Raw genomic sequence first — 27,786 nt, 5'->3', positions numbered from 1 at the left:
GGCTCCAGTCATTCAGAAAAGAACAGATTTTCAAGTTGATATTGTGTGCAAAAGTAATTTCTAAAATCAGTTTCTAAGATACACTGTAGCTAAATCAGTGAGTAGACCAGCCCTTTACACTTGTCTCCCCGCGAATATAGGAGGCAGTTCAGACTTATCCAAACAGTTCTGGGGCTTGGCCACACCCAAGATGAATACCTCCCAATTAGTACTGTAACACTACATTCTTGCTTCTGCAAGTAACTTTAGTTAGCTTTAACTGTATACATAAATCTATGTAGCCCAGCACTTACATGGCACTTGTTATGGGACTACCTCCCTTTGCTTTATATAAGAAACCAAAACGACTGAAAGATTTTTTCAGGGGAGTTGATCACTACAAAAGTCTGTCCCTGAATGGCCATTAGGAAAGAAAAAATTTCCATTCTGGATCCTAAAGCCTCACTCAGCACACCATGGTTGAGATGTACTGAGCAGTAAGTGTTATCCCTCCCCTAAAACTAGTAGTCTATTTTGGGAGTACTTGGAATATCATTTTGCAAAAGAATGTTACTGTTGAGAATTGAAGGTCATGCCTGTACTGATTTACAAAGTTGTTGATGAATGAGCAGGTGGCAGCTTTGCAGACTTCCTGTGTGGCTATATGTCTCTTCTGCCCAAGTTGTTGCCATGGAATTGAAGGATTCAGATTCTTTCAGGCTCCATAGTATTTAAGATGGAAGGAGATACACTGTTAAAAAATGTAGTGGCAAATTCTGTATGTTTGTTTAATTGTTATCCTTGACTTTAGATTACTCATCCTCTTCCTTGGGCTGGATTTCAGTCATGGACACAACTTTCCTCCCTGGGGAAAGAACATCTGCTACTTTGATCGGGTTGTATTGTGATCCAAAAGCAAGAGTTCCTCATCCTTAAGGGAGAAACTAAGCAGAAGTCATAAGCACTGTGTGGAACCCCTCTCCTATCCTATATCACTAGCTCTGTTTTTTTTCTCTTGCCTTTTAGGGTGGGTTTTCTTGGTTGGTGTTTTCTTTTGAAGCTGTTATCAGCACTTTGGGATAGGGGAGGGGAAGCCTGACACATAATTGGGGAAGAACTGCAAAGGAAAATCCCTAAAGAGGCCTGAGTTTTCCTTTTGGAAGGGAGAGCTGGAAAGAATGAAAATCACTTGGTTACCCACTAATGAACCTGAAAGGCTGAGGTGGACTGGGGCCTTAATCCTGGAGAATTTTGAGCCCCAATAGCTGGAGAAGACTAACCTGCACAGACTGAAGTCTCTCTATTAGGGGCTCATTTGTGTAGACTCCAGTGAGGCTTTTCTTCTGGCAAAATATTGAGAACAGTTGTGGCAGAGTTCCCTTTAAGGTTGTTTTAAAAACAGAGCAAGCAAAAAAGCTAAGAGCCCTTTGGCCTACTCTGTCCTCATTTTATGGGGGTGTGGAGCACAGAGGGGAGGTTGACAGGTGGTTGGTTCTATTGGTGGCACAGAGCCCTGAGACTGTGGCTCCCCTTCCATAAAAAGGGGAGAAGAGATTCTTGCTTGCTGGGATCCCCCCCAAAATAACCCTAAAACCTATGAAGCACTAAACTGCCATTCTGTTTGCACCATAACAGGCAGAGAACCTGGTGTATAGGTAGATAGCCACAGGTCTTGACCATTCACCAACTCTAAACTGCCTCTCATATTTAGAGGAAATATTTAAAAGCCCAGTGCTCTCAAATACAGGGGAGAGCTCAACACCCCAAGACAAGAGAACCAAAGACTCCATGACACAATCAATTTTATGTGGAAGATGCTCAGTTACTACAATGGTAGATAGCAATGTAAAACTCTTACATTAAAAGCATCAGCTGTATCCCCTAAAAAATCAGTGTAAAACTTGTAAGCAGTTAACTGTTCCCAGAGAGGGGACTACAGAATGAAAAAATATGAAATATTGCACCAAGGTCTAATCTATAGATTCATACTCAAGATATTCTAATGAAGAGTAACACTCTACATGTTTCGTATAGTTTTCCAACATAAAGAACTATTTTATAATAGCAACACGTTATATCAATCAAGGAGATAAGGAACTAACCCTAGTAAAAAATGTTAGTCCACACAGTGTTTTATTGAGGTATAATTTTCCAAGAACTGAGGTAATTTGCATAGGTTTTTATGGGAAAAAAAAACACTTCACACCAACTTAAACTAATCGTTACAATTTTGGCATTACCTACAATTGGTGGGGAAATATTCAGTTTTTTAGGCAATGAGGAAGAGGTGAATTCTCTGTTAATACTAGTTTAGAAATAAAGGAGCAGTAAGTATGGCAGGTGTGGCTCCCACAACACATCCAAATTTAAAGAGGCTCCAGTTGTGTTTTATGCAACCTGTTTTGCTCAACTAACTATGGTGCTTTATTCATGTGTGCTAGAGATTACTGAAGGAATGCTACCTTTCTAAGGAACTAGGCTCACATTTTCCAGTTTGGCAAGAGAAATCTTTTTGGTAGCTAAGGAATTTCCCCAAGAGTAGCAACCCAATTAACACTTTAGGTTTAGCATCACAGTTGTAAAAAGGTGCATGTAAAATAAGTAACCTTCATGTTTTATCTCCTAGCCCTCATTTGTGCTCTATTACATTTTTCTATCACTAATGCACTGACATGTAACTAAGCACATATGCTATTGTTTTCCTCTGGACATTTCACAAATAAAACACTATAATCTTTTTTTCCTTTCTGTATAGCTCCATAGGCACCACTGGGGAAAAACAGTGACTACAGGTGGGAGTCACAAAGGCACTTGGCTGTTGCAATGCCTAGCATTACAGTGCCTAACAGTTAGATACCTAGAAAACCATAACACGGATCCTCAAAAGCCAGCATGGTAGGTGCTGCCCAGATGGGTGTATACTAAGCCCTGCTCCTCTTAGAGATAGGCACTGCTTTGCAATCCACAAAGGGGAACCTGCTGCCTGGAGGCAGCTGACTTAGGAACCTAAGAAACTTTTTGAGGGAAATGAGTTAGGTGCCTGCCTCACTCCACACAAAATGGTTGCTGCTGGGGGTAGCTACCTTAAAGTTTTAGGTGGTTAGGGTATTTGTCTGGGATGTGAGCAACCCAAGTTCAATTCCCCACTCTCTGCCAATATTTATCCTCATTGGATGAGTCTGTAGACCAGGGGTTTGGGCACTGAGCTGGGAGACTGTTGGTCCAGTCCAGTCCCTCTGCTCCAATCATTCTTTCCTTATTTACACCTAGTGGAACAATAACAGGAGGGAGCAGCTCCATCCCATAATTCCACAGCTCAGTGGTGAGAAGTCACCTGGAAGGTAGAAAACTCTCTGTTCATATCCTTTTTCCTCTTCAGGCAGAATGGAGAACTGAGCCTGGGTGTCTCACATCTCACAAGTGCTCTAAGCCCAGGTTACAAGTTATAAGGTGGGCACTACCACCTGTCTCCTCCCTCCCCCCCATTTTTGAATCTGGTAGGTGGCCTCTGACTATGCCATTTAGGCAGCCAACTGCCTCTCATTCTTAGTTTGTGAATTGCTCTAGGGCTTAGGCAGCAGATGGACACACCCATGTGCACGTTCAGCGTTCAGTAGCAGTTTTGTAGATCTGAGTCTAGCTTATCCATCACTTGAAGGACATTCAGGAAAAAAAATCCCTACCCCCCTGAAGAAAAGTTTATTACTTGACATTTAATAGAGGCTTTCTTTGTTAGTGCACCTTCATATTCTGTGAAGACTGATTCCCAGAGACAGTAAGAATCAATAGATGCTATAAAATTATACTATAAAAACATACACATGTAGAAAGTTAACGAAAATTATACAGACATCAGCTGTCCATCGAGAGTATTTTTTTCTAAACCAAATCAGATTATCAAAATATAAAAACAGTGCTGAAAAACAGCCTGAGGTAAGAGTTAAAAATTCAAAGGGAAATTTTTTTTAAAAAAAGTTGTAAAGCAATTCTAGGTACTTTGAAAGTTACCTACCATCCATATAAATTTATACTAACACTTAAGAGTGCTTACTTTAGCTAATACAAAAGTGTATAAACAATGTACATTGATTCACAAGTAAAAAAATACAATTTGTACTTGCATTTTCTCTTTAAAAATACGCATAAAAGTTGACAAGTCAACTTTTACTGTACACAGTAAATTGGCTTTGGATTAGCTGCTACTGTTTTCACTTGAACAGTCAACAAATTCAGTACACTGCTGGTTTTCAGATGGTGAGCTAGGAAATGATATTCTACAGTGTTTGTTTGCCTGAGTAACTCGCTGGCTGTAAAACAAGATGTAGGCTTGAGCCTTGCATACTTCTTCCATAGTGCACATGTTGAGTATGGAATCATTGCAGTGTGCCCAGAATCCTAGAATGAAGTAAGTAACAGACCATTGTAAAATAACCAAAATATTTATATAAGATACTTGTACTTTACAGGTGACACATGTCTGCTACCATTTGTTAAAAACACAAAAATTCACTAATTTTATCTTTTCATTTTGGGTGAAGAATAAGCACTTAGTTTTACAGAGAAACAATTGTCTATCACATACTTTATAAGAAATGTTTCTGCTGTATACACCACCTGATAATATTTGTCTAATCTTCATGAAAAAAATTCTCTCATAAGTTGAAACAATTAGCTTTAATTTTATTGACCACCTATATCATTATAATTATTTTGGTACTGGTAGGTCTGGTTAGTAAAATCTTGGTCCATTTTATTTTAAGAAAGTAAGGATCCTGTTGTGGCTACATTGATTCAACTAAGGAACCAGAAGCGTAGCTTCTGAAAAAAAACAAAACAAAAAAACCATTTCTGATTTAAATTGCTTGTCCATACCTCCTTCTGAATTATAGCAGTAGGCAGTGTAGTGCCCTGAACCAAATCCTTTCCCATGATGCATAATCACAGCAGACAAGTCATAGATAAAGCAATCAGGTAAGAGGGACTTCAGGGACTCCCGGCAGCAATAAGGCTCCATATTTAATATCTGATCAAAGCTAACATGTACTCCAATCTTCTCACGATGATTGCGTCCCGACCACCTGGAAAAATATCAAAATTTAAAGAAAATGTGAATATTATTCAGTTAATTTGTGTTTTCTGAAGGCAGTTTAATAGATAATTTCAGTGAGTCTATGCACATATAAATTCTGCATAGATAGAATTCTGAGCTACTAAACCATCTCACCTGCTAGTGCTTTTGTACTAAATGTATATGCTAATTTATATCCCTCAGAAGCTCCCCCTTAACTAATCTCCTCTTTCACTACCCCTTCATTTCAACATTCATAGGGAAAAATCCTTCACATACGGCTTTTCACCTACACTATCTGCTGCTCTCAGCCTCCAAAATATTCCTCCTCACATTTGCCTGCTCTCCTGTGCTCACTAGTCACCCAAGCTGAAAGACAGTGCGTATAATTATCAAAAAATATTTAAAATCACAAGAATGATGCAGAAGCTGCAGAGACTTATTACAGATTTGACTCTGTACATTAAAAGTGAAAACAGATCACCCCAGAGGCTGGTTCACACTTTCATTTCTCTCCTCATTCAGGAGTCACTCTGTCCCCCTGGCTGGACTAAGACAACATACAGATGCAATCTCTTCTCCCTGGCTGCTCATGTTAGCACACTTTACCAGATTTAGATAAGGGTTTTTAAAGAATGTCAGTGAAGCTGCAGGTTATACAATCACCCTGGTGGGTTGCATGCAAACCTTAGACTGTGCATTAGTGAATAACGCTATCATCTATTTTAAATAAAGTTTGTTGCTATGATCTCTCAACGTTTAGTAAAGTCGCATGGTACCAGTTTCAGTCCACAACTCAAAACAATGAACTGTAGGTTTTTGTTTTCTCAAGATATCAGAGATACTTCATGTGACAGATACCTTTCTGTGTACAGTATACAGAAAGGTATCCACAAAAGTCTCTTTCAAATAGAGAAAATTGATTCTCTTGTCTCAAACTGGTTAAGTGTTCAAGATTCAGGATAGGTTTTTAATTCTCCTGACTTTTTATTATTGGGAAGTAGCAGGAATAAAAATCTCACTTCTCTGCCTGTGATACGCATTCTAACTATTTTATTTACCAAGAAGAAATGGGTTTCCAGAAATTTTTCTTCCTTATACTATTGAGTTTAAGGGCATTCTCAAGGAAGATAATTTAGAGGGATTTCTCAAAAACTGATTTAGTTCACGCACTGAATGAGCCCAGAGGATTAGTGACTACGGGAACAAGGAGGAATATACTATTCAAAGAGAGTTTGCAACATTTCTAACTTGCTTATAGCACTGCTTACCTGAACCGTTTAAGGTGTAGTCTCAGCACTTGAGGTAGTCGACACACCATAAGCTGTTTCTGGGCTTCTGTAAGTATAACTGGTTTGGAAGAAAATTTCCTGCGTTTTGCTGTGACCAAACACACACAATGAAATAAGTGCTAAATTTAAAAAACCTACCACTAACAAAAAAAAAAAACCTATTGAATACAGCTTCGAAAATTCGTTGTCAAATATCCTTATGTTTCATTTTAAGATTTATTGATCCCATGGTTTAGAGTATTTAGATAATGTAACAAAGGCTACTGAATATATTAATATAGCGACAGATTTCAGAGTAGCAGTCGTGTTAGTCTGTATTCGCAAAAAGAAAAGGAGTACTTGTGGCACCTTAGAGACTCAAATAAACTTCTTAGTCTCTAAGGTGCCAAAAGTACTCCTTTTCTTTTTATTAATATATCATCAGTTTAATAAGAGCTTTTTGGAATCCATTTGGCAAGGATTATTTTATGCTTATTGGGCATGCAAAATGCCTCTTTTTTGGTACACATCTGGATTATTCAACTGAATGTTGGAAAATATATACAGCAGTTCAGCTATTTTCATCAGGACCAAGTGCAGACAGTCTGTTAATTTAATAGTGTCAGACTTATTTCAACAGGTTTCTTTTATCTCTTCTTGAAGACCACCTTCTAATGAAAAACAACAGTAGTTGGCCTGAAGACCTAATCTGAGCTCTTAAACCCACTTTCAAGCCTACTTTTGATGCACTGAATCAGAAGAGTGATTTTTCTATACTATTTCCTTTCACAATTAAACAGTCTTATGTAAAAGTCTTATGTTTACTTATATGACAGATGCTTTTAAAATCTGTCTTGCTTTCTTTTTAACTGCTGTTTTCCTTTTCTTATGCTTTTAATGCCTATATTAATTTATATTTTATGTGGAGAACATATGCATGAGTACATACTGCCTTTACTCACTGTTGCACTGATCACACGCATATATCTTTCCTTCTAAAGCTTCCGTCTCTGTAAACTTGGCCAACATTTCTGTCAGCAGGCATGGATACTGAGAAGCCATCTCCTTCCCATTGCAATGATACCTCTCAGGAAATTCCAGCGACAGATCCCAGAAGGATTCTATAGTATTTGATTTATTGTCACACGCAAGACATGTAACCTGTTAAGCAAAATATTAAGTTAGTTTCTAACATCCAAAAACCTGCTTCTCTACACGTGTCCCTTAATGTAGCTCTGAGAACAGTATGTGAATTCGGATCACAGATGCAAATGTATACAGTAGAAGAAATATTTTAACTAGAAAGAAAAAAATTATCTGTTAGCTTATTTTCTCTGAAGCAGCATGTCCACCACTGTATTACACTAAGGTGTTTGATATCTTTCTCTTCTGTGAACTAGAAGTAGTTTCAAAATGATCTGTCTGGGATTGCTCAAGAGAAGGAAGAACAGTCCTTGAGATTTCTTTCTAGAACAAATACTTACAAAGCAATAACTAACATGATTTATATAGTAATATATAGTTTTACTGAAAGGAAAATATTAGTTTTTTTTTAAATCACATTCTTCTTATTTTGGAAGTCTTGCAGGGAAGGCCTGAATTGGTAGACATGCTTCTTCAATTTAACAGGTAAAAAAAATTTTTTTCTTTCAGTAAGTACAGCCACCTGTCACACTAAAGGAAAAAGGACAGCCACTAAAATAGATTAGCAATAATAAAAATATGGTAAACTGAAATGAGAATTTGCCTGGAAAAATGGAAGATAAGGCATCAAGGAAAATATAATTCACTTGAAAGATATTTAATGGAAAGGAAGGTTCCTAAAAAGCTGTAGAATTTTTTTAAAGAACTAGAATATTATAACAGACAAATTTCAGATACACTTGCAATACAGTCAGAAAAGCCTATGCCAAGGTCAGCTGCATTTGGAGAGGTACTACATCATGCAGCATCAGAGTCCTTCTCTATAATCCTTCCATACGCAGTATATGCAAGTGGATTCCCTGTTGACCAGCTGGAGGATCTGGGTCTGAAGCAGTAGCAAGACTGCATGTGGAATATAACAGATATAATTCAGCGACACTAACACCAAAAAAAGGCCACCGAATAGGTTTGTTTCACACCCTCAATAAAGGCCAAAAAGGCACATTTGGAAATAAATCTTCCACATTTTCGAGTTTTACCAAGAGGTATCTGTACCTCTTGGTTTTCCACATGGTTAAAGTACAAGTAACCCACTTACAGGAATATTTACACTTAATATGTAAGAGCCTTCCAAATAATCAGACTAATAAACACCTGGGAAAAAACCTCTCAATATTTATAAATATTCAGAAATTACTAACTATGTCAGCTCTAAACCTGTCATCATTTTGGGGAGGCCAAATATTTTGGAGAAATCAATGGAGTAGATCCTGATTGTTAGGTGGACCCAGATGGATAGCTTCGACACAACTTCCAGTACAGGACACAACCCTATTGTGATATAATGGTTAACGTCTTCCCCAAATTATGGAGCTTATGGAATTCAAACATAATCTGTTCTGTAAATGTAATTTACAGACTCAAAACATAATATTTTGCTCCAGTGACATGCAATTTACATGTTGCCACCTTGAGTTCTTATAACAGATACATTTATTTAAAAAAATTCCACACACTTGAAAACATATTGATGTCTGTAACTGGAAGTATAACTAAAAGCCAAAACAGTGGTTGATTGGTTCAATTATTTATTATCCACATAAATACATTCTTCCTATTTGGTTATTTCCATAAGCTATAGCTAACATGAAAATATGGTGAAAAACGTCAGTCACAGAAACAACGGAGGGAGTTGAATATTTATTATATCAACAAGATATCAGACATAAATGCTCAAACAGCACTCTGTGCTGCAGTTCTAGAAATCTCAGGCTGTGTCATACATCACCGACTTTCAGAAATGTGGAAATTCAGCCCATGTCCCCAAAAGCTCCTTTTTTTCCATGACAGCTCGGCTCACAATCTTTCCCAATGTGCTCTACTAGTATTTGACCCTTAAAACAACCATTTGCAGCCCTACAGGGGTCATTTTGCCTCTAATGCAGGTTGCAATTCCCACTCTTCCTCTCTTGTGTTGTTTTTGCCTTGCTATCTTCATCTCAGAAGACAACACAGCCTCATCGTGTATGAAAAAGGGCAAATATTAAAATTAATTTTTCAAAATAAGTCTTCCAGCAGAATTCTATAGGACAGGGGTGGGCAAACTTTTTGGCCCGAGGGCCACACTGGGGTTGCAAAACAGTATGGAGGGCTGGGTAGGGAAAGCTGTGACTCGACAAACAGCCTGGCCCCGGCCCTCTCCCTGCCCCCCTCAGAACTCCCGACCCATCCAAACCCCCGCTCCTTGTCTCCTCCCAGGACCCCCTGCCCCTAACCGCCCGCCCCCAGGACCCCACCCCCATCCAACCCCCCCTGCTCCCTGTCCCGACTGCCCCAACCCCTTTCCACACCCCCACAGGACCCCCGACACATCCAACCCCCACCCCCACCCCTTGTCTTCCTGGGACCCCCATCCCTGTCCCCCCAGGACCCCACCCCCATCTAACCCCCCGCTCCCTGTCTCCTGACCATCCTCCCCGAACCTCCACCCCATCCAACCGCCCCTGACTACCCTCCAGGACCTCCTGCCCCTTATCCAACCCCCCCTACTCCCGCCCCCTTACTGTGCCGCTCTGCAGCAGGACAAGCTTATTGGAAAGCCTGGGTGGGTGTAAGAAGAGGGGGGACAGGGGACAGCCTCCCCAGCTGGGAGCTCATCAGCCAGGAAGGTCGGTACCGTGGGCCAGACATGGCCCAGGGGCCATAATTTGCCCACCTCTGTTATAGGAGATAATTTGTTCACAATTGAACAGTCACAACTTAATCACCACTGCATGCTACTAAACGTAAACAAAACAAACAAAACCCTGAGAAAGGTTAGTCAAAAGGTATCAGTAGTAGGGATCACTACTGTGTTGGGGAACATTTTTCTTCAGTACCTCCTTTCACACAGTTCAGCATAAGCTTAATCTTCGCTGCAGTGCTGCATTTTTTCAAATTTTTTTTTTTTTTTTTTTTTTAGGGAAAATGGGTTTTAAAATACTAAACCAAAAATGCATATTAAAGGGCACTATAACTTGAAACTCTGCTGTAGCTCACGAAAGCTCATGCTCAAATAAATTGGTTAGTCTCTAAGGTGCCACAAGTACTCCTTTTCTTTTTGCGAATACAGACTAACACGGCTGTTACTCTGAAACCTGTCATTATGCAAGGCACTGCATTTAGCCGTATAGAGTGGAAATCTATCAACTGCATGAAAAAACTTGTACAGATACAGACAGACATCATCTTCCTTTCCAAATGCAAACAGATGGACATCGTACCAAAAGGACTGAAGGTAAAAAATCCATTACAATCTACATACCACACAGACTATGCTGACAGCTTGTGCCACACGCTCTCAAAGAAACTGCGGAATCACCTGATCAAGATCCTCTACAGCAAACAGGGAAAGATTAAGAATGAGCTCTCAAAAATGGATACTCTCATAAAAAAACAACTTTCCACACAAACTTCCTCGTGGCTGGATTTTACTAAAACTAGACAAGCCATTTACAACGCACACTTTGCTTCTCTACAAAAGAAAAAGGACACTAAACTTTCTAAACTACTACATGCTACAAGGGGCCACAGCAATGGTTCCCTCAACCCACCTAGCAATATTGTTAACCTATCCAACTATACTCTCAGCCCAGCAGAAGCAGCTGTCCTATCTCGGGGCCTCTCCTTCTGCCCCTCCACCCCCACGAACATGATACAGTTCTGTGGTGACCTAGAATCCTATTTTCGACGTCTCCGACTCAAGGAATATTTCCAAAATACCTCTGAACAACATACTAATCCACAGAGGTCTCCCTACCAACACTACAGAAAGAGGAATTCTAGATGGACTCCTCCTGAAGGTCGAAACAGCAGACTGGACTTCTACATAGAGTGCTTCCGCCGACGTGCACGGGCTGAAATTGTGGAAAAGCAGCATCACTTGCCCCATAGCCATGCGGAACGCAATGCCATCCACAGCCTCAGAAACAACTCTGACATCATAATCAAAAAGGCTGACAAAGGAGGTGCTGTTGTCATCATGAATAGGTCGGAATATGAACAAGAGGCTGCTCGGCAGCTCTCCAACACGAGTTTCTACAAGCCATTACCCTATGATCCCACTGAGAGTTACCAAAAGCAACTACAGCATTTGCTCAAGAAACTTCCTGAAAAAGCACAAGATCAAATCCGCACAGACACGCCCCTGGAACCCCGACCTGGGATATTCTATCTACTACCCAAGATCCATAAACCTGGAAATCCTGGGCGCCCCATCATCTCAGGCATTGGCACCCTGACAGCAGGATTGTCTGGCTATGTAGACTCCCTCCTCAGGCCCTACGCTACCAGCACTCCCAGCTACCTTCGAGGCACCACTGACTTCCTGAGGAAACTTCAATCCATCGGTGATCTTCCTGATAACACCATCCTGGCTACTATGGATGTAGAAGCCCTCTACACCAACATTCCACACAAAGATGGACTACAAGCCGTCAAGAACACTATCCCCGATAATGTCACAGCTAACCTGGTGGCTGAACTTTGTGACTTTGTCCTTACCCATAACTATTTCACATTTGGGGACAATGTATACCTTCAGATCAGCGGCACTGCTATGGGTACCCGCATGGCCCCACAGTATGCCAACATTTTTATGGCTGATTTAGAACAACGCTTCCTCAGCTCTCGTCCCGTAAAGCCCCTACTCTACTTGCGCTATATTGATGACATCTTCATCATCTGGACCCATGGAAAAGAAGCCCTTGAGGAATTCCACCATGATTTCAACAATTTCCATCCCACCACCAACCTCAACCTGGTCCAGTCCACACAAGAGATCCACTTCCTGGACACTACAGTGCTAATAAACAATGGCCACATAAACACCACCCTATACCGGAAACCTACTGACCGCTATTCCTACCTGCATGCCTCCAGCTTTCACCCTGACCACACCGCGCGATCCATCGTCTACAGCCAAGCTCTGCGATACAACCGCATTTGCTCCAACCCCTCAGACAGAGACAAACACCTACAAGATCTCTGTCAAGCTTTCTTACAACTACAATACCCACCTGCAGAAGTAAAGAAACAGATTGATAGAGCCAGAAGAGTTCCCAGAAGTTACCTACTACAGGACAGGCCTAACAAAGAAAATAACAGAACGCCACTAGCGGTCACCTTCAGCCCCCAACTAAAACCCCTCCAACGCATTATTAAGGATCTACAACCTATCCTAAAGGATGACCCAACACTCTCACAAGTCTTGGGAGACAGGCCAGTCCTTGCCTACAGATAGCCCCGCAACCTGAAGCAAATACTCACCAACAACCACATACCACACAACAGAACCACTAACCCAGGAACTTATCCTTGCAACAAAGCCCGTTGCCAATTGTGCCCACATATCTATTCAGGGGACACCATCACAGGTCCTAATAACATCAGCCACACTATCAGAGGCTCGTTCACCTGCACATCCACCAATGTGATATATGCCATCATGTGCCAGCAATGCCCCTCTGCCATGTACATTGGTCAAACTGGACAGTCTCTACGTAAAAGAATAAATGGACACAAATCAGATGTCAAGAATTATAACATTCATAAACCAGTCGGAGAACACTTCAATCTCTCTGGTCACGCAATCACAGACATGAAGGTCGCTATCTTAAAACAAAAAAACTTCAAATCCAGACTCCAGCGAGAAACTGCTGAATTGGAATTCATTTGCAAATTGGATACTATTAATTTAGGCTTAAATAGAGACTGGGAGTGGCTAAGTCATTATGCAAGGTAGCCTGTTTCCTCTTGTTTTTTCCTAACCCCCCCCCCCCCCCCAAGATGTTCTGGTTTAACTTGGATTTAAACTTGGAGAGTGGTCAGTTTAGATGAGCTATTACCAGCAGGAGAGTGAGTTTGTGTGTGTATGGGGGTGGGGGGATGTGAGAAAACCTGGATTTATGCAGGAAATAGCCCGACTTGATTATGTAAAGAGTTGTCATTTTGGATGGGCTAGCACCAGCAGGAGAGTGAATTTGTGTGGGGGGGTGGAGGGTGAGAAAACCTGGATTTGTGCTGGAAATGGCCCACCTGATGATCACTTTAGATAAGCTATTACCAGCAGGACAGTGGGGTGGGAGGAGGTATTGTTTCATATTCTCTGTGTATATATAAAGTCTGCTGCAGTTTCCACGGTATACATCTGATGAAGTGAGCTGTAGCTCACGAAAGCTCATGCTCAAATAAATTGGTTAGTCTCTAAGGTGCTACAAGTACTCCTTTTCTTATAGGCAAGACTGTATGCTAGCCATCCTCCTTCCCGCCCTCCTGCAAAGTTCTCCCCTTAAATTCATAGCAAAGTACTTAAAACATTTCAACATTGTTCACTCTGCTTGTATGTTATACTCCTTTCATGTCTATTTAGACAGTAAACTCTTTGGGGACACAGACTGTTTACTACTCTCTATTTGTACAGCACCTAACAATGGAGCCCCATTCATGGTTGGTGCTTAGGCACTACCATAATAAACATGAACAACTAAACTGAATTGTCTCATTTTTAAAAATTAATTTCCATACGGAGACCTCTAAAGATCTAATTCCTGCTGGTACCGTATTTGGTAAGTGAAACACTGATATATCAGAAACAAAGTAAGAGTAGCTAAAACTAGTTTTTCATTAAATTCTAAAATAACTGTTTTTAATCAATGATAAATATTGGTAAATTTGGCTTAAGGAAAAAAAGGCACTCAGTTACAATTTTATTTTAAGAGGAGCCAAAGGACCCACATCTTCCTCTTGTTGTACTAGGATGTCAAGTGAAAAGCTTCGCATAAGGTCTCTGAAATTCAAATGCAGTAGAATGTTCACAAAATGGCCTCTTTTAAGGTTCTGATATTTCTCATTTGGAGCAGGTTTATATATAGTTATTTTTCATGTAGTTAAAAAAGTGCTTATTACAAATATTCTTAAACTTGCTGTATTTCTCCGATTTCACTTTGTTATCAAATCAGATTTCACAATTCAGAATTACTTTTAGAAGTATTAGGTAAGACTTAACATTTGTTTAACTGTTTTGTAACATGTGCCAGTTCACCCAGTCATACTTAGTGACATTCATTTTCTTGTGGGAAGTGGTCACATGTCCTTTAAAGGTGATTTGCAAATGGTGGGAAAAAAATAGGTTTGTGCCCTTTTATGCTTATAGGGAGGCCTGAAAAAGTTTCAGCATGGCTTTTTTTCTGCTTGTTTCTTACATTAGAAATTAAAGTCCCACCTAGACTGGGAGACCACCATCATTGGTAAATTGATGAAATGTAACAAGAATCACGAATGAAAGCTGAGCAATTAAGAGGGTAAGGGATTTTTAAGTAGACTTAACATTTTATTAATAGCAATGGAGTTTCAATTATTGATTTTGGATAAGAGATCGCTTTGAGAGAGAGTCAAATATACCTCTCCACACATTCCTTCAGTTAAGATGACAGAATTCACAAACCTGTTCTGACACTATCAAAAGGTTCTCTAGTGTGGAAGACTACTTTTGAAATTTGATTTATAATTATGTTTCAGAATTGAAACCCCCATTCAGATGACAGTTTCAGTTCACATATCTTAGAGCTATTGTTTCAGTTGGTTTTACACACAATATATCAATTTGCTTTTGACCCTTTCACACCAGAAGAGTAAGTGTTTTTGTTTTTTCTAAAAGGAAAGCTTAGATTCTGCCACCAAATTCTGTGGTTGCGGAACAGCAGAAGACAAAGGGTTCTCACAATTAGTCCCTTTCCTTGGAGGACACCACCCGTCAGCTCCAGAAACTTGGTTTCATCTGGGATGGAACTGGAGGATACTTGTACTGAAGGTTTCATGTGGAAGAGGAACAGGGATCAGTGAGTCCACCCAAATCTAAGGATGCCTCCAAGCCCAAGGATGCTAGGGCTAGTTCATGTCATACCACCACACAATATACAGTCTTTCTCCTTGAAGATGGATCAACTGTGTTATATCCACAGTCCCCTTATTACTAGGGGCTTTCTACACCATGCCCTCTATAGCAACCGCTAGTTTATGGTCAACAACTCACTTTATATCTTTGCAGTACACCAAGACCAATATATTTTAGAATTTCTTTTACTGTAAAAGTGACAAGCTGCTTTGAAAGCTCCCAGAACTCGTTACTTAAATGTTAAAATCCCCAAAAGGTGGTCTACCCCACCTCTCCTCAGCTATCAAATATTAAACATTTAATTAAATATAGGCTTCAAGAAAGAAAGTGGTGAAGCTAAAAGTTGACTTTCAAGCAGCACAGAATTTGTTACATTTCCTAGAAATTAGGAAGTCTAAATTAGTTGACAGCTGAGCAATCTCAGCTGCCAGGCATGTTCTGTTGCTACTAAATTCAACAAAATCACTACAGAACACAAAGCTACATGCTAAGTGCTAAGGCTGATGTAACCTCACACTTCAGGAGCAGAAGCCTAATAGTAACTGGCTATTTATCATGGTACACTAGCTTTCCTGTAAAGTCCTTTGTTTTGTTCCACTTTGGTTTGTTTTTTTAAATGGCTGACAGCTAGGTAGCACAATGAGTTAGTGTAACAGGTTTTGAACCCAGATGTTCGAAATAAAACACCAAAATAAGTGAAAGTTTGAGAGTTTTTTGGTTGAGATTTGGCAAGATATACAAACACAAAAGGTGAGGAATACTCATTTTCTGAATTACTTTGTACATGCTTATCTCTAGTACTGTGTGTGATGCTTTGTTACCACTCTTTCTTCATGTACTATCTTCATGTTCTCAGCCTCAACTGTTCATAAATCCAGATATGCCAACTCTGTCAGGCGCTTGTCTAACTGAGGACACATGGAATCTTAATAAGTGGGAAATAATATGGAGGAGATGTGTTAGAAGTAGAAACCCAAAGTCCACATACACTTTTATAAACAAACATGTTTGCCAACCGTATATTTTGTATAGGGTGAATTGTTCAGACTTCAATCAAAGGTACATAAAAACAAGCTATTTTGTAGTGATGCTCAAAGAAGTAAAGGATTCCACCATTCTCAAGTTTTCTCTTGAGCCCCATTTAGTTTTTCTCCCTCTGGACAAAGGGGTAAAAACTACATCATTGTGATGGGATTTTTCATCCTATGTACCTCCTGTTCAGTAAAGATTTTGCTATTCCCTTCCCCAAATGCAGGAGGCTATGAATGTTCTCTTGCCACTGGCCTCCTTTATATAGGAAAAGGCAGTAGTGGTACTGTTTAAGGTTTTGCTGCTGTCTACCCTCTGCAGAGCTCTGAAAATTATGCCACCTGCAAGGAGGTTTGTAATCCAAAGTAAGCCTCAACCTTGCAAGTAAAAATGATTATACATTGAACATGTTTTCCTGTAACAGATCTAATGCCAGGTCTTCAGTTTTTGTATTAGTACTGCATTAGTATTTCTATTTTGTTTAAGGGTATGATTTTTTTTAAACCCGATGTTTTACCAGCGCAACCCTGATATAAAGATGCCATATAATGGTGTAGCTTATTTACCTTCACTTATGGGAATTAAGCTATACCGGTACAAGCACTTACACACATATATAACTATGCTCACACTGTTGGGGGGGGGGAGGGGTGTGTGTGGAGGAAGGGACTATATATAAATCAGCATCCCCTCCTGTGTGTAGAATTCATACTTGCAATCACTTCTGTATTACAGAGTTTCCAGATCAAGTTCAACCCACTTCTTATAACATGACAAATTATCCAAGTTGGCACCTGTCATATGAACACAGGAATTGTCATACCTGACCAGACCACGAGCTTATCTAGTCTAGTATCCTTTCTCCACCTGTGGTCAACCAGACACTGCATAGTGAAGTGTAAAACCTCTATAGTAGAAAGTTATGAACCAATATGCCCATCAGAGAAGTTTCTTACCAAATCTACCAGTTAGTGGCTGACCTATGTTCTTACATATGAGTTACATATTCCATATCCCTAAAGTAACTAGATGGTAAGTGTTTAAGATTTAAAAAGAGGATTAAACTCCTTGCTTTAATAATATGTTGTAGGAGTGGGTTATACAATTTAATACGATGTAAAAGTATTTCAACCTATCATTGAAGTTTACTTTTTAGTTTTTAATGAGGCAATTCTTTCACTGAGAGGGTAATTAGGAGTTCTCAAATTATCTTCTTTATACACCTCTACCCCAATATAACACAACTCGATATAACACGGGTTTGTATACAATGCATTAAAGCTCCGACACGCTGCTCTGAGCAGCATGCTAAGGGTGCCGGGCCGGGGCTGAGGGGTTGGATAAGGGGCAGAGGGTCTTGAGGGCAGTGAGGGGCTCCCCGCTAGGGTCTGGTATGCAGGAGCTATGGGGGGGCACTTTTGGGGGCCCTGCAGTCCCAGAGTAGCCAGGAGGATTAGCGGGGGGCTGGGAGCAGCCCGCTCTGCTTCGATCGCCCTGGCCCCAGCCGTGTTGCTCGGGGGAGGGGACTTGGAGGGACACTCACCAGCAGCGGCGGAAGCCGAGCAGCCTGGCCCCAGCCCTCTCCACGCCGCCAGCTCCCAGCTGCGGCGCTCCACTTCCCCCCACAAGTGAGTACAGGGGGGCATCCTTTCCCCAACCTCCCTGCACTCACCGGCAGCAGGAAACAGAGTGTCGAGGGTGGGAGCTGGCAGAGTGGAGCGGGCTGAGGTCACACGTTACTCTGCTTCCCGCCACTGCCAGTGAGTGCCTGTCAGGGGGCAGGGTGGGTGGACAGGGGTCTGAGCAGTCAGGGGACAAGGGAATTGGGTTAGGGGGTGGGGTCCTGAGGGTGATTAGGGACAGGGTCTCTCGAGGGGGAGGTTAGGGAACAAGGAACAGGGAGGGAGGGAGGGAGGAGCGGCAAAGCAAATTCGATATAATGTGGTCTCTCCTATAAAGCGGTGAGATTTTTTGTCTTCCGAGGTGTACTATCATTTTATAAACTGCTATCACGTCCCTTTCTATTCATCATCTCAACTAAGTAGTCCTACTCTTTTCCCCTCAACTCTTTAATGCCTTAAATGTGTACTGTACATCACTGACTAATCTCCTTTCAGTGATTTGTCAATATTAAGAGGTTTTATTAAATCATCAGACATACCTGACTTAAAAGCTGTCCATGAAAAATGGTATTGACCACATTCAGAACCTGTTTGATAAGTTTCCTTTGAGAAGTGGGGATGAGAGCTGGGTATCTGGTCCCAGTTGTCTCCAGTTCCTGCTGTACTTTATCCAAAAGTTCACAGAGGAATTCCTGAGCATCTTGTTGGGCATAACCTCGGAAGGCTGGGATTAGTCTCCACACAGAATGGAGCATGGCAAAAGGAGACACCAATGCCCACTTGCCAGACCACATAACTTGGAACAGAGTATGTAGCTCATGACACAGAGAAATGTGCTTTGAGCTTGGCTCCCTGGGCTGAATAAGCTCCATATTTCTACTTTTTGATGCCCCTCCACTTAGTCCGGATGATAAACTGGGTCGTCTCATGGAAGATGATCCTTTTACCTTCATTTGGTTCTCATTCACACAAAATGCAGAACCAGTAATTGGAGGGTGCTTAGAAGAGGATCTTGTTTTTTCATTGGCTGCTGTTGCCAGCAACTCTTGAGTTTGGTTCAGATCAAGCTTTAAAAAACATTCCCGAAAAATAAGCAAATGACTCAATACTTGCAGAATAGAGTTCATATAGCATGTATTTCCCAAGTTTCTCAGTCCTGTTACACCAGGAGTCACTGTAGGCCTTCGCTTAATTGGAGAATCACCAATTTTTTTCAATCTTACTTCATCTGAGGTAGAAGTTACTTTCAGCTCTGCAGGAGAGGACAAATTTTGTGGTAATTTTTGTAAACAGGGTGATACTTTTGAGGATATTTTATTTTGATTTTGTAAACGAGAACTCTTCCTTGGAGGCATGTTTTCCATCTCTACTTTCAACTGACGCTTTCGCTCTTGTCTTCTTTTCCTAGCTTTGTCCCTTCTTTCCTCTGCCTCCTCCTGGCGCCTCTCTTCTTCCAAAATCCTTTCCCCACTAGGTGTTAGCTCAAACCATGATCTGAACACTTTGCCTATTAACGCACGCCTTCTGTGCCACAGAGCCGTGAACATGCGGTCTTCATTTCGAAGCAAGGCTTGGGCACCATTGTGTGAAAGGTAAGAGTCATCACTTGTACCCATAGATCGCAAAGTCCTGCCACTACGGGTAGTGCAGTCATAGTTTTGGCTCTTGATTGCACTTAATGTACTTCGCAATAGTTTTAAGTCACCAGTTGCATTATCATTAAGAACATAGTCATCACAAAGGTAACAGAAAACATACAGCTCATTCACTTCCAATGCCACTGGATGGCTACTTTCCTGAAAGTGCTTTAGTGCATGCTCTTCAATGTACCTTCCACACGCAACATGTGAGCAGCTAAGGCATGCCCAGACAGATTCGGTAGTATTGCAGTCCACGCAATGCCATTTTTGAGGGTTCAGGATGGAATGGTCTTGGGCAAGCCGCAGTCGCCCTATGTGCTTACACTTATCCATTATTAATACTGAAATACTGGAGAAATACTAGAGAAACACATTATCCAAACTATTTTCTGTCCATGATATTCTGACCTGAAAACTAAAGGAGGAAAAAAAAAAAAAAAAGTTCAGCTTCACATATAGTGCAAGTCAAAAGTAAGTTGATACATCCTTGGAAATAAAACTACTTGGTTTATTTTAAAAGAGTACTGATGTACTATTCTGCAATCAGAGTCACAATCAACAACTTTGTTACCAGTTTTAGGAGAAAAGTCCATGCCTGAATGGGCATGAAGACTGAACATCCAGGCTGAGGCATGTTGATAACATAACATGTTAACATATTTTTGTTAAACCAGTGTAACTCTGTATGAACACCTGGCAAATATTGGTTTAGCTTACATTAGTAAATTTACAGGTGCAAGCTAAACTGATATTTACAGATGGGGAACTGAGACAGAGACTTGCCCAAGGTCACACAGGATGCTTGTTGCAGAGCAGGAGATTGTATCCAGGTCTCCAGCTAGTGTCATCACCACTGACCATCCTGTCTCTCAGGACTTAGTGACTTATGATCAGAAACAGTTCTTTGTATTTAACGCAAACGTTCAGTTCACCTTAATTCCTCATGAGATAACTAATGAAAAATGCTACAAGATAACCCATTAACCTCAGTAATTAGATAGTAAAAATTGAAAGTCAGTATTCACATTTTGGTAACAAGTATAATTCTGAGATAAATTTTCATTTTAATTTCCATAAGTGCTAAGAGTCAATACTATCTATGTATAGGGAAGTTAAATATCCCCAAGACTAGATGTTTCATGGGCAATTATTTAAAAAAAAAAAAAAAAAAAAAAAAATAGCTAACCCCACTCTTCCTCTGCTCCCTCCAGTCTGAAAGGCATGATTTACCAAGTGTGTTGTGCTTATTTTATGTCAATATTGTATAATAAAGTTCAACTAATGGCACACAACACTACAGCCACTCAGTTATACTCTTACACTATGTTGGCAATCATTCATATGCAACATTGCAACTGAACGATTTCCAGTAAATTTAGTTTTTGTTTTACAGACCTTCTACCTAAAGAGCTTTTACACAGAACTACAACACATAGCAGCTTAGTTTTCTTTGGTTTAATTATAAAATTACTGTAGTATTGACCAAAGAAGAGGATTTTGCCACAGAGCAGTTAGGTAACTAAATATAACCGTAACAGTTGCTGTCTGTTCTCATTACTTAACATGCCTGCTTGGCAATCAGGTTACTTATATTTAGATGTAAGTAAACTTATTGATAACACCTACATTATAAAGTCTAAATATTTAAAGAAAACTCTTTCGAAGAAATTTTTTTATTATGTTTTTCAAACCAAAGAATTTAATCCTTAAAGCTATAAACACCATCAGAGATGCACCACTATTCTTTTCTATGGGGTGCACACCTGATGCAATGGGAAATGTGTATGAAAATATGAGGGATTTTAAAAATAAGCTGCATACTGATGAAATTCTTATGTTATTTCTTTTATGAAGTTATAGCAGGTCAAATATTAATAATACTTAAAGAAAATACCTACTTAAGGATATTGCAAGAATTAGTTACTATGCATACTTTGAAAATAAGTACTACATACAGGTCCTTTTACAGACTACTGAACGCTGTACGTCCATGCATGCACCCACACTCCTCCTTCCCAAAGCTCCACAAGCCAGCAGGGAGTGTTCCCATTGGCTAGAGGAAGAACACTTAAGCTCAGACTTCCCTATGTCTGGTCTGAGACTGACACTCAGCTGGGCAGCCAGACACCACAGCCCCTAAATCTCTTATCAATCAGAAGGAACTGATGGGAATTGGGGACTCCTTGATGTGGGTCAGATCAATGAGGGGTTGCTGATTTTGGTTAGGATACAGTATTTTGGTTAGACAACAATGCTTAAATGGGGAAGTGATTTTGTCTTCTCTTTAATATTAGAGTTGGCTGGGAAGTCTGACAATGACATTTTCCTTTGAAAAGCGAAATGGTCCATGGGAACAACACTGATTTCAAAGAATATGTCACTGGAAATTTATCTGGTTTCTGCTAGCTCACCTACCTGCTGGAAAGCCAGGATAGAGACTAGAGAGGAATAGAGTTGTTCAGATTATTATTACAGCTGTTATAAATGTAAACTACCAAGCCTCTGGACACCTGAACAGTCACTAAAAATACTTTATATAACTAGAGCTTAAGCTTGCCACTCCTACCCAGACTTCAACTGAGCAAGATACTTCAGTATGTGCTTAACTTTAAGCTCATGAATAGTCTTCAATGGGACTATTCATGCTTAAAGTTAAGCACATTCTGAACTGAGGGCACAAGTAGTTACACTGATTTCAGAGGGACTGCTTGGGTAACCAAGGCCTGTGTGATCAAGCCTTTAATATGTAGAGTAATAGAATGGGACTATGAAAGCTTAAGGTGACATTGCTTTAAAATTGCCATATGGGGCATAAAGACAAACAGGAGCCAAGAGTACACTTTTCTACAGCATTGAGGGAACTCAGAACTAAAAAACAAAAGTGTTAGTGCACTGAGTGGATCTGTTTATAAGGAAAGACTTGAAGTGTTGTATAGTAAGTATAGCTTGGCATTAAGCAAGCTTTTTTTCTTTTTTTTTAAACAAATACTTGTATAAGATTTAAATTATTTAAGATAACACATGGGATGAAATCAAGAATGGGAAGACAGTATCAGGAGCCACTTCCTTATAATTGTATCTGTTAGACTGTAGAATAGTCTTAAGTAGAAACAAACAATGGAAGTCACATAACTTAAGACACTTATGTCAAGGGTGGGCAAAACACTAAGTCAAAGTACCTAAGGGAAAAATCTAGAACTGGAAAGATGGATTAGGAAGACTAATAGAATCACAGAAGAGACCTCTGATAGAGCCTGCAGCTCTCTTCTCTAGCAGCTGGAGTGGAGAGGATGAAGCAGCCTACTTGTGCCATTAAACTTTACAAGTTTAAATTCCCTAAAACTAAGTTATTTAGTACCTCTTTATGGTTAGTGTCTTGCCCTGTTGTCCTCCCTCACCACTCAGTTCTCTGTGCATGGAGGAAAAAGAAACATTAATGAATTGACCAGCACTTCAGAGACCAATTATCCCTTTTGCCTTCAGCACTTAGAACTGAGCAGAAAGGATGAGCAAAGTAACAGAGGAGATAATGGCAACACAGTAAGCCAACCAAAAAGCGTTTAGCTAAAATTTCGTGGGAGAATTCAACTCTACAGAACATTCTCTTCCCTGAGTTTCACTGGCAGAAAAGTGAGTGCATCAAGGACTCAGATTTTCTTCCCTAATAAAAGTTCAGAAGTATTGCCTTTAACATTGATAAAAATAAAGTTTTGCATTATAGAACAATTTCTATTTAAATGTTATTTAGTCCTATTACTAGGAGAGATGAAAAGGTTTGTAATTAAAGGGACAGTCAAATTTGGTCTAAAATTTACATTTGGTTACAAATTGTCTTTTTAAGGCCAAAAAACTCTTTACTCAGTCTTTTAAATTCAAGTTAAAAAAAACAAAACAAACACTTCCCCGCAGTCACTAAAATCTGAACGTGGTAGCACTAACATAGTGAAAGTGAAACCAACAACTGACTCCATTGATTTATTTTGTCTAAGCCAAGTGAAATGCAAGAGTAAAATACTGACATTAGATTTTAAAATATCAGTTTTAATAATCTGTTACTGAGCACATAAGGAAGTGAACTGTATGTATTTTTTAAGTGTCCCTTTAACACTTTGGGTCCTAAACTGATTGACATAATTCACTGAACTGGTTTCCACTTTATCCAAATCCAGAAAACATGCACAAACATAACTTTTTGCAGAACCTAAACCTTAATTTTGTTATGCTAGTAAATCATACAGAAAATAGTAACATTTAAAAAAACTATTCGAAGCATCTCCCCATAGACATCGAAGTAACTTATTACACTGGTTAGGGTGTCCCTATATCCTAGTTATTCTGCACCCAGTCAGATCTGGATTTAGCAATTAGTCATTAATCTTTAAGGTTTTTTGCCTCTAGGAAGTTTGTACTGTTTTCCAGAAGTGATGCAACTGAATAAACTCTAGTGTAGTTCTCTATTGTGTCAGCGACACTGGAACTGCCAAACAATACAGACATATGGGCAAAAGGTGCCTACTTATCGCAAATAGTTGTAAAATTACTTCAGTTACAGCGACTTTATGGTGAAAAGTGTTTAAATCAGAACAAGAACCTGTTTTTATTCCAATCTTACAGAAGGGGGAAGTGCCTCTAATCAGTTTGGATACACTTCACAGCAAATAGGAACAGATGTACAAACTTGACTGTTCCAATGATAAATTAAAAGCAGCAATTATACATGTGATTATTCTTCTAAGTACCTCAATGTTTCTACAGAGCCTAGTCCCAGTCCTGATGGGGCCTTTGGGTGCTACCATAATAAAGAAAATTCAATCAGACCAAATTAGTGCACACAATACTTGAGGCAAGAGCAGCAGTATTTCACTGACTGTTCTTTTGTCATATCAAAAAAGTGACCTCGTTCCTCTCAGTGAGGTAAGTAATGAAGAAACCTTTTTGAAACATAGTGATTGTTAATTTGGTTGTTCAGATTGAACATAAAGAAAACGTTAGGATTCACCAGAAACAACAGATTTGCTTTGTGAACCCTTTTATGCCAGTGTATTGTTTCTTGCTTATTTGCATTTAATTGCAGTTCCTGGCTGACTCATTAGCAAATTTACTAGCTCACAATATTCTTGGAGGGTCCCTCCCCCACAAAGGTACCTTCTGAAAATCTCTCAAATGAGACTCAGCATCCAGGGCCTCAGCAAAGGGGTTTCCAGCCCCCAACTATGTCAGTGACTCAGGCATAACAAAAGAATTCAAGTGTGAGGCCTGAAGGTTGCACTTGGCTGCTTGCTCCACAAAGCTCCCCTTCACACGAATGCATTATCCCCAGAAACGCGAAGGCTTGGAGACAAGCTCGGTAACTGAAGTGACCTTCTACACGAGCGCAGTGCATCTTTCCTTGGGGAAAACGAAGGACTATTTTAGAGAGACCGGCAGCGCGTCGGCCTCACCTTTACGGCTACCATGAACCTGACTTTTCAGCCATCACAAAAACCTGCGCCAAACCCCACACTCCGCCTGCCTCCGCGGCAACGAGCTGGCTTCCCGGGGAGCAGCCCTGGCAGAGCGCAGCGCCGAGACGCAGAGGTCCTGAGGGTTGTTTGACTGACAAGCCCTTGGCCGCGTCCCGGGAGGCTCCCGAGGCCAGAGCGCTCCCGGCAGCAGCAGCAGCAGCATCCTTCCCCCCCAGCGCGGGGCGGCAGCGCACTGGAGGGGAGCGGGTCCCCCGGGACCTCCCCCGGCACCGCGTTTATCCCAAGCCTACAACGGCCGGGGCGCGGGGAGTGGACAGAGCCACGGTCGCCGCCGCGAGAAACGGCTCCCAGCCCAGCCAGGCAGCGAGGGGCTCCCCCCCCCCCAATGGGGCTGGCGGCGCAGGGAGACGCTCGCTCCCCGCTGTCCCTCCAGAAGCGCCAAATCCGGGCCAGCTCCTCGTCCCCGGCGCGGGGTCTCGTCCCCGCCACGCCACGCCACGCCACGCGGGACGGGTGTCCCGGGGCCGGCTCTCACCACCCACCTGGGCTGGGAGCCCGGCCCTGCCGCCCGCTTACATCCCGCCAGGGGAAGCTCAGCCGCGCCGAGCCCCGCGCCCGAGCTCACCGCCAGCCGCCGCCATCTTGTGCGCCCGCCTGCGCGGCCTCCCGCGGCAGCTGGACAACGTCAGCGCCGCTGGGAGCCCGGCCCCAGTCCCGCCGGGCCTCTCCCCCCGCGCCTGCCCGGGCCGGGCGACGGGCTCCGCCTGCCCCGCGGCGCCCAATGGGAGCCGGCTCAGCGAGCGCCCCCCGCCGTGGGGCGGGGCATTGGGGGCAGGCCCAGGGGGATCGTTCAGCCCGTTGCCTTGGGCTGCCTGTGTCTGCTCGTCCGCGCGCGCGCGTGTGTCAGTCTGTCTGTGTATGGGTCTGTCTGTGAGTCTGTGCGTGGGTGGGTCTCTGTCTGGGGAAGGGGGGTGTCTGCGTCTGCCGGTCTGTGGGACTGGGTGTGTTTGTGGCGCTGGGTGTGTGTCTGTCCACGGGTATGCCTGGGTCTGGGTGTGAGTGTGTGTCTGTCTGTGTGTCTCTCTTTGTTTCTGTGGGTCTGTCTGTCTCTGTGTGTACCTCTCAGGTTAAAAACCCCAACGGGGCAGAATTGTGAGATGAGTTTCTCATAAAGCTGACACAGAAAATACCACCAAACCTACTATTTTTCTATAGCATTGAAACAAACTGCCCAGGGAGCTGGCAGGCCCTAGAGATCCCACATCCATCTACACATCGGATACACACGAGGATGGTGTGCAGGGCTTTGGGGGGCGGAGGGGAATCAAAACTTGTGATGCACTGATATGGATACCATTGTATGCAATATGATGGGTCATTGTAATCATATTTACAAGTTTATTTTGTAATAATATTTACCATGTATTATTTGCATTGTGGTAGCAGCCAGAGGCCCCAGTCAGGATCATTGTGCCAGGCACTCTACAAACACATAGGCCACATGGTGCCTACCTACCCAAAGAACCTAATAAGATTATGCCTATAATACTGTGTGTATATTAGGTGCAATGTAACTGAAATCAGAAATACCCTGAGTGAATAAGGCAAACTAGGAAACTGGAAAAAATACCACCACTAAGCATATCTAGTTCCTCCCTGTTTGCTACTACATACTAAAGATAGCAAGCGGAAGAGATTGTTGCATGCTTATTTTGTATGTCACTTAAATCTGCCGTTGCAGCAAAATCTTTTGCTTTCAAATTTCGTGATTTTTTTTTCTGTTAAGTAGTGCTCTATGTAGCTCCTCTTAGTATAGTGGTAGGTATCCCTGTCTGCCACATGGCAGACTGGGGTTTGATTCCCAGGTGGGGAAGCATCACTTTCTTGGGGGAGGGATAGATAGCTCAGTGGTTTACACATTCGCCTGCTAAACCCAGGGTTGTCAGTTCAATCCTTGAGGGGGCCTGGGGCAATAATTGGGGATTGGCCGTGGTTTGGAGTAGGGGGTTGGACTAGATGACCTCCTAAAGTCCCTTCCAACCCTGATATTCTGTGTATCAGCAGGAAAACAAGCCAAGGGAAGCCTCTATATTCCTATTCTATCACATCTAAATATTCAGTAACTTCCAAGGCAAATAGGTTTGTTTGCATCCTCTCTGTTACTTTAAGCAGCTTGCATTATCATTACGTAAATGTATTATGATGCAACACTGTTTACACCTCAGTCACACCACAGCTTTAAGACATTTGAGTGGTTTACACCAGTAATACAGGAGTACTGGTAAGAGACTGATCCTTATTTCCAAAAGGGTTGTTCTTGTCTCAAGAAGCTTGTTAGTTCTTTCTTGTTTAGTTCAACAACATCCGCACCAGTTTTGGACCAAGAGCAATTAGGAAGCTCCTTTGTTTTCAGTGGTTCTTTTGTATTCTGTTTCCTGTGTTCATTGCAGATTTCAGTCTTGGATAGCTTTATCTTTGATGGCATCATTCTTGCTTGGCCAGAATAAGCTCTTTCAGGCTCTGTTTTTATACTTCCCAGTACCCTGATGGACACTGCTTTATGCTTTGCCTTTCTGACATCATGCTGTAAGGTGTTAAGTCACAATGTTCTTTGTAGAGAATGGTACGTGGTATAT

At 41.5% G+C, this 27,786-nt stretch overlaps 1 protein-coding gene across 3 annotated transcripts; it reads right to left on the bottom strand.

Annotated features, from left to right (window-relative positions):
• Nucleotides 1-1,764: 1,764 nt before the first annotated feature.
• Nucleotides 1,765-25,888, bottom strand: USP44 (ubiquitin specific peptidase 44). 3 transcript variants are annotated; one of them, XM_048835526.2, is made up of 6 exons: nucleotides 25,693-25,888; nucleotides 18,585-20,100; nucleotides 7,281-7,479; nucleotides 6,319-6,427; nucleotides 4,852-5,057; nucleotides 1,765-4,374 (listed from the first exon to the last, which is right to left on the bottom strand). In XM_048835526.2, the coding sequence occupies exons 2-6, from the start codon at nucleotides 20,016-20,018 to the stop codon at nucleotides 4,172-4,174; spliced, it is 2,151 nt and encodes a 716-aa protein (XP_048691483.1). In that variant the 5' UTR covers nucleotides 20,019-20,100; nucleotides 25,693-25,888; the 3' UTR covers nucleotides 1,765-4,171. The 3 variants fall into 3 exon arrangements, with proteins under 3 accessions (XP_048691483.1, XP_048691482.1, XP_048691481.1); XM_048835525.2 differs by having other exon boundaries at nucleotides 25,776-25,888; XM_048835524.2 differs by lacking the exon at nucleotides 25,693-25,888 and adding an exon at nucleotides 24,831-25,062.
• Between the last annotated feature and the right edge of the window lie 1,898 nt (nucleotides 25,889-27,786).

The sequence above is a fragment of the Caretta caretta genome, chromosome 1, assembly GCF_965140235.1.
Source record: "Caretta caretta isolate rCarCar2 chromosome 1, rCarCar1.hap1, whole genome shotgun sequence".
Classification (NCBI taxonomy): Eukaryota; Metazoa; Chordata; order Testudines; family Cheloniidae; genus Caretta; species Caretta caretta.
Note: the sequence above shows the minus strand (reverse complement) of the source record. Positions and strands in the feature narration are given on the sequence as shown.

What these genes read in the sequence shown, in the direction of transcription:
- USP44 (XM_048835526.2), bottom strand. Translation starts at nt 20,018, where the DNA reads ATGGATAAGTGTAAGCACATAGGGCGACTGCGGCTTGCCCAAGACCAT. An exon ending in CTACACCTTAAACGGTTCAG is followed by an intron (nt 5,058 to 6,318) that starts GTAAGCAGTGCT and finishes ATATTTTTCCAG; the next exon opens with GTGGTCGGGACGCAATCATC. An exon ending in CTGCTATAATTCAGAAGGAG is followed by an intron (nt 4,375 to 4,851) that starts GTATGGACAAGC and finishes ACTTCATTCTAG; the next exon opens with GATTCTGGGCACACTGCAAT.